The sequence below is a fragment of the Nannospalax galili genome, unplaced genomic scaffold (genome assembly GCF_000622305.1).
Source record: "Nannospalax galili isolate Female #2095 unplaced genomic scaffold, S.galili_v1.0 scaffold161, whole genome shotgun sequence".
NCBI lineage: Eukaryota > Metazoa > Chordata > Mammalia > Rodentia > Spalacidae > Nannospalax > Nannospalax galili.
The window spans coordinates 2,151,703-2,159,253 of record NW_008348586.1 but is presented as its reverse complement, the minus strand read 5'-3'; the positions used below and the strand labels follow the sequence as shown (position 1 = coordinate 2,159,253).

The 7,551-nt window shown below is 41.2% G+C and overlaps 1 protein-coding gene across 4 annotated transcripts in view; it reads left to right on the top strand.

Annotated features, from left to right (window-relative positions):
• Nucleotides 1-7,551, top strand: part of Armh3 (armadillo like helical domain containing 3) — a 253,901-nt gene that overhangs the window by 203,022 nt on the left and 43,328 nt on the right. For all 4 annotated transcript variants that reach the window (XM_008845618.3, XM_029569626.1, XM_008845621.3 and 1 more), the window contains one exon: nt 3,432-3,510. In XM_008845618.3, the coding sequence (XP_008843840.1) occupies nt 3,432-3,510 (79 nt within the window). The remainder of the gene's footprint in view (nt 1-3,431; nt 3,511-7,551) is intronic.

Sequence of the window (7,551 nt, the reverse complement as noted above, 5' to 3'; positions counted from 1 at the left end):
AAAAAAAAAATATTCCTAGATCAACAAGATGGCTCATTGGGTAAAAGGCTCCTGCCACACAGCCTGACTACCTGAGTTCAATCCCTGGTACCCAAAGGGAGGTGGAAGAAGAGAACAGACTCTTGAAAGTTGTTCTCTGTCCTCCACGTAAGTCCCTCCACCCCACATACTTGATGAAGTCCAACTGTTTTACATTTTCCTTTGAACTATCAGGGTCCTTTGCTTCTGGACCCAGTGGTCAACCCTGCCAAATATGCTTGAACCTCACACTATAAATAAGGAACACATTGGCCCCTATTTGGTCCCAAAATTCTTTCTTAGTTTGGATTTAGATCAAGCTTCAATTTTAACCCAATCAGAGGCAAGAGGATCTGAAGTTCAAGGTCACCCTTGGCTAAACAAGAAGTCTGAGGTCAGCCTAGGATACATACACTGTGTTTCTACACATACATAATAAACACTGTGTTTCTACACATACATAAACAGCCCCAGCTGTCCTGGAACTCACTATGTAGAGCAGGCTGGCCTTGAACTCAAAGAGATCCGCCTGCCTCTACCTCCCGAGTTCTGGGATTAAAGGCATGTGCCACCGTGCCTGGCCCAAAAATATTGATTTTTATGGTATCTCATGCACATACTTTTTTTTCTTTTATATTTTATTTATTTATTATGTGTATGAGTATATTCCCTGCATGTGTGTAAGTGTTCCCATGTCATACAATGCCTGCAAAGGTCAGAAGATCGCATCGGATCCTCTGGAACTGGAATTGCGGACAGTTGTTAGTCACCATGTGGGTGCTCGGAATCAAACCTAGGTCCTCTGCAAGAGCAGCCAGTGCTCTTAACTGCTGAGCCATCTCTCCAGCCCCCACATACATGTTTTCATAAACTTATTTTGGAAAAATTTTAGATTTACAGGAAAACTACAAAGATAATACAGATTTCTGTATATCCTCAGTCTAGTTTTGTCTCTCATGTTAACATGATTCATTCATTCATTAGCACAAAGAAACTGGCATTGATCTATCGCTCTTAACTAAACATCACAGTTTATCCATCACTATCCTATTTTATTTAAACGTCACAGTTTATCCATCACTATCCTCTTTTTGTTCCAGAACCTAGACCAGGGTACTTACTATATTTAGTTGTCATGTCTTCCCAGTGTTCTCTGATCTACGACATTTTCTCAAGTTTTGCTTTTCATGACCTTTATGGTCTTTTTTGTTTTTAAAGACATAGTCTCAATTATGTAGCCCTAACTGGCCTGGAACTTGCTATATAGACCAGGCTGGCCTTGAACTCATACAAACCCTCCTGCCTCTTCCTCTGCCTCCTGAGCGCTGGGGTTAATTGTGTACACCACCACACTTGGCAACCTTTATAGTCTTAAGGAATACTGGTAGCCTACGGAATACTGTATTCTTCCTTTCCTCCCTCCGATCCTACTTCCTTTGTTCTTCCCTTTGATCCCTTTTTCTGTACTAGGGATCAAACCCCGGGCCTTGTACATGCTAGGCAAACACTCTACCTAAGCAATACATCCAGCCCTTGTTTTTTTTGAGACCAGGTCTCACTATGTAGTCCAAACCGACCTCAAACCCTTAATCCTCCTGCCTCCATCTTCTGAGTGCTGGAATTACAAGTGTATACCACTATGCTGACTGATTGATGCTTTTCTTAGGTTTAGAAGTTTCTGGAAAAACACAAGAGGTGAAATGCCCTTCTCATGGTATCATGCTAGAAGTTACATGACATCCACACTATGTTACTGGAGCTGTTAACCTTCTTCATCTGGTTAATGCTCTGTTCCCAGGCTTCTTCAATGTAAAATTACAGTTTTTCCTCTTTCGCTTCTCTAAAAAAATCACTAAATTTAGCCAATACTTAGTACTGGTAATAATTAAACTCCATCTCCTATAGGAGGAAATACCTGCACATATTAGTTGAGGCACTGTGTAGTAAAAATTTAGCTCCCCCTCTCATTTATCCAATAATTTCCAAAAGTTTGAGACCAACCTAGGCAATAGAATGAGACCCTGTCTAAAAAACATAAAGAAATAAAACATATTCATTCTGCTTTACCAGGCATGAACCTATACCAAGGCATTGGTTTCAGGGAGACTTATTTTCACATTTCAGAGACTCTGTGTGTGTGTGTGTGTGTGTGTGTGTGACAGACAGACAGACAGACAGAGACAAAGCAGGCACATGTGGAGGCCAGAGTTCAACATTGGGATGTTTTCCTCAGTTGCTTCTCCACCTCATTTGAAATAGGGTATCTCACTAAACCTGGAGCTATCTATTTTGGCTACACTGGTTAGACAGTTAGCTCTACACTACCTGCCCCCACCAGTGTTGGGGTTACATTTGCATACTACTCTGCCTGGCTTTTATGTTGGTGCTGGGGCCACACTCAGGTCCTCATGGTTTGGGTAGCAAACATTTTATCCACTGAGCCATCTCCCCAACCCCACAGAAATATTTTTTGAGAGGTAGATTTGATAAGATTTGGTGACCTTGGAAGTAAACAAGTGATAGACAGGGAATGCTAAAAGTGATATTCTGGTGGCGCATGCCTTTAGCTCAGCACTGGGAGGCAGAGGCATGTGGATCTCTGTGAATTCAAGGACAGCCTGGTCTACAAAGCAAGTTCCAGGCCAGCTGGGGCTACAGGGAGACCCTGTCTCAAAAAGACCAAATAAATAAACAAATTAATTAAGAAATTAATTTTGGGGGCTGGAAAGATGGCTCAGCAGTTAAGACCACTGTTCTTGCAGAAGACCCAGGTTCGAATCCCAGCACCCACATGGCAGCTAACAACTGCCTGTAACTCCAGTTCCAGGGGATCCGACAGCTTCTTCTGTCCTCCATGGGCATTGCATGAATAACAAATTTTAAAAAATTAATTTCAAAAAGAAAATGATATTCTGATTTTTGTTTCAATGGCTGGAATTTAATTTTTGGTTTGGAAATGCATACTGCCAAGTGTGAAGAATGAGTATAGACTTTATTAAAGCTCAGCTTCTTCAGAGTCTGTATTTAGCACATATAATGGCCCAGTTTCAGAGTCCCCTCCCTCTATGCCTCTTTCTCATTTGAACATCAGGGCCCCCTAGTGGACAGCTCCTAAGGTCCTGTTCTCTTAACATGGTTTTTATCTTTTGCTTATGTGTTTTTTTTCCTTAGTTCATTTGCACAGCCAAGGTGTTTAATTCTCTTTCTGTAATAGACTATTAAACCCTTCTTGTTTCAGTTATCATTTCATCCCCATTGTAGTCTCATGTTTAGGAAAACAGCAGTTACCCTCTGACAATCACCCTATGATCTAGTATAGTATTCAAAACCAGAGGATATTCAATCCTTATTTTTTACTGGATTATTGTCATTTTTCCAGCTGGGACCATATTAATATTAATTCTTTATTTCAGAGCCATCATCAACCACTTTAATCCCAAAATTGAGTCCTACGCTGCTGTGAATCACATATCTCAGCTGTCAGAGGAACAGGTAAGTAACTACTCTCCCCAGAATGACCTGGTTGGTGGCTAAGATCAGGCAGCTTTCTTCTCCCTGGTAATGGGATTCTGTGACTGAGCTTTGAGTGGGGGGAGGGGCAAAAGAAGGGTGCTGAGAAGAATTAATTCAGGATTTCTTGATGGCACTTGAAACAGAGTAATACCTTCTTCTTTTGTGCCATCTGAAGGGTCTTTTTAATTATACAGTAGATGTGCAGGTGAAAATGATGAATTATTGTTGTAGAGCAGGTGATAAGACATTACTTTTCAAACTTTTAGTCATACTCATTTTGATTTTTAAAATATGTGATGTTAGACATGATGGTGTACACTTGCAATCCCAGCACTTGAGAGTGGAAGCAAGAGTATCAGGAGTTTAGAGTCATCCTTAGCTACATAGTGAGTTTGAGGCCATCCTGAGCTACATGTGACCCTGTCTTGAAAACTTAACAGACTAGGTGTGGTGGTACACACTTTTAATCCCAGTACTTGGAGAGGCAGAGACAAGAAGATCTCTGTGAATCTGAGACTAGACTGGTCTACATAGTAAGTACCAAGCCAGCCAGGACTACTATATAGTGAGACCAAAGACATGAGAGCTTAGAAATGAATGAAAATTCCAATCGTAGGAAAACTGTGTTTAGCTTCATCTGAAGGTATTTGGCTTATTAGAACATGAGCCCTTGTTGAGACAGATTATTTTTCTTAGTAATTGAATCCCCTTTACTTTAAACAGTGATTTCTGCAGGTTTTTCTGTGGTATTGACTGAATTGAAGACACAGCCTTAGCCTTGTATGTTTGTTTTTCTTAAGTCTGGCCTGATTTCTGCTTCTTCCTAAGCACTTATCCTCTCTGTTATATAAAAGTACAGATGGTACAGATGGGGCTTTTGCATGGCATGGGGTTGGACCTGATGTTTTGTTCAGAGGCTCTTTTCTGGTTGGTTGGTTGGTTGGTTGGTTGGTTGGTTGGTTGGTTGGTTGGTTTTGAGACATGAGCCTAGGTTCATGTAGCCCATGCTGGTATCATATTCAAGAAGTAGCTGAGGATGGCTTTGAACTCCTAATCTTCCTGCCTTCTCCCTCTCGATGATAGGATTGCAGGTATGCCACACCATACCTAGCTTCATTCTGGGGTTTTTGAGTCTTGTATTAAAAAGCACAAAATAGGGCTGGAGAGATGGCTCAGCAGTTAAGAACACTGGTTGTTCTTGCAGAAGACCCAGGTTTGAATCCCAGCACCCACATGGCAGCTAACAACTGTCTGTAACTGCAGTTCCAGGGGATCCGACAGCCTCTTCTGTCCTCCGAGGGCATTGTACTACACGGGTGTAGTTACCTACAAGCAGGCAATATACTCATACACATAAAATAAAAATAATAAATAAAATATTTTTTTTTAAAGCACAAAATAAGGTGCTGGGGAGATGGTTTAGTTGGTAAAGTGCTTACTGCTCAAACATGAGAAGCTGATTTTGTTCCCTCAGCAGCCATGTAAAAAAAACTGAGTATATACCTGAAATGGGTCCCAGTGTTAAGGAGACAGAGCTAAGAGGATCCCTGGGCTTGCTGGCCAGCCTGTCTAGCTCAATCTGTGAGAGACCCTGCGTCCAAAAACTAGGGTGGAGCACAATCGAGGAAAGGCACTAGATATCAACATCAGGCCTCCACATGCATGAGCGTGCACACACACACACTAAATAAATAATAAATGCATAAAACAAGACCTTATTCATCTGAGTCCCCTTCTTTCCCTCCTACCCTTCTATGTTAGAGAGGCCAAGGAGTAGATCCCAAGCCAGGAGACCACATATGCCCTGCTCTCCTTTTCTTGCCAATGCATTACATTGTAGCTCTTCTGAGTTTTTTACTGGCAGGATCAGCCAGTAGCTTTGGTATGACCATGTGTTCCAATGTTCTTAAAAGCTATTCACTTCACCCAGTGAGGCAGCAAGCAGGCTTTTTCCTAACAGAGAGGCTTCTCAGTATTCCTCTCAGTGGCTCTTTCCTCAGCCAGATGGATAGGACTCTATTAGTCTGTCAGTTGCTGCCTTTGACATATTTGTTCTCTTTTGTAAGGCCAGCTGTGTGAATCCATCCTCACACTTAAAACTGCTTTTATAAATGGCTTTCATTTTCTTTTTTTCCTCTTGGCCTGTGAAGCAGGTCAGGCTCCTGTCCTTTGCTACTGGAGCTATCTGTTGGACCAGTTCATGTTAATTTTACTATGTCATTTTGATGCAGAAGGTTTCAATATCTGGTGTTCTGTATGATGAGAGAAGAGAGACTCCTGCCACAGTAAGCTCTGGGTAGTCTGAAATCTAGGGAAAAAAATTTCAGGAAGATACGTTTGCACTGTCAGTTACATGCACTTTCATCTCCCAGTAACTTGGGAAGGTCAGAATGAAATTTTTCTCCAGGAGTAGCAGCGAAAGACCAATAATAAAAACATTCTGATGCATGAGGCTGTCCCAAAAAGGATGGTTAACAAACATGTGTCCTCACCCTCCTTCAACTCTTTCAAAGTTGAAAGTGATGAAAGTATCTCTTGAGGAGTCCACAAGCCAGAGGTGAGGCAGTTCCTAGGAAGAAAGACTCAGTTTATTCACGAATGGTGAAGAAGACTGGGGATGTATGTGCTCAGTGGTAGAGTGCTTGCCTAGAATGAATAAAGCTCTGGGTTTGATCTCAAACACCACCACCAAGAGGTAAAAAAGAGAGAGAGGTAGGGAGCAATTCTTAGGATCATTGGTGAAAAGTCTTAAGTACGATCTTTGCTGTCACAGGTATTGTGTGCTTATGTGTTTGCTGCCTCTCCTAACAGCCCCTTTGGTTTGGGGAGCTTAAGGAGGGTACTGATATCCTAGACTCTGTTCTCAAAATAGTTGTTGCTTCTCTTCTCAGCTGCCTGTGAAGAGCTAAATGACAGCATTATAGTGCACTTAGTTTTTATCAGGTTAGAGGCATTTGGCTGCCTTGTTTATCTCCAACATGTTGGAGTGCTTCTCTCCCTTCACTTATGAACATTAATGCTAATGTCACTTAATGTTAAGAGTATTCACAGCTTCTCAAAAATCTGGCTTTGGGAACAGTAGGGCCCTGCAGTTATTAGCAGCTAACTCAGTAGGGGAAAAAAATCAGGAATTTAATCCCCAGTAGATTCTAAAGTACTTCTAAAATAAAACTTAAACACCGTAGATAGATGTTAACTGGAATTTATAGCATTTAGTAAGATAGGCAGACAAGACCAGGGCCCTTTACTAGCTCTGCCTGCCCAGCTTGCTGTTTCTTACAAGAGATTTGTGAGGTTTTGTTTTTTGAGACAGGGACACACTATTATGCCCAGGCTAACCTGAGACCTACTATGTAGCACAGGCTGGCCTCCAAGTCACAGCAATCTTCTTGCCTCAGCCTCCCAGGTGCTAGAACTATAGGCATAAGCCACCGTGCCCAACTAGATTTGTGAAGTCTTGATTGCCAACAACATCCAATTTTAAATATTTTGGGGTAATGCATTATTGCTGATTGAATAAAGCTCTGTCTTTGACGCTACAGTTTCTTTTCAGAGATAGAGAAGACAGATGACAGTTTTCTGTTCATTTTCATTGGCTTCATGGAGGTCAGAGATTTGTAATGCATTAATGTACTCAACATGGTAGAGCTTTCATGAATTTCCTAGTCTATATGCAGATGCTGTATATTTCTACAGTCAGTTGTGAAACTTGTTTGTTCTGACTTTTGTGTCTAATAAAATATACATTATATAAAATTATTATTTTTACAATTTTTATGAGTATGTTTAGTGGCATTAAGTACATTCAATGTTGTACACCATTACCATGCTCTGTGTCTCTGGAACTTTCTCATCCCTCCATACTATGACTACATACTCATTAAATAGTGATACCCATTCTCTCTTCTCTCAGTGCCCAGTAATCATTGTTCTATTCTCCAACTATAAACATGACTACTGAAGCTAGGCATAGTGGTTAGTGCCTGTAATTGCAGAACTTGGGAGGCAAATGCTCATACA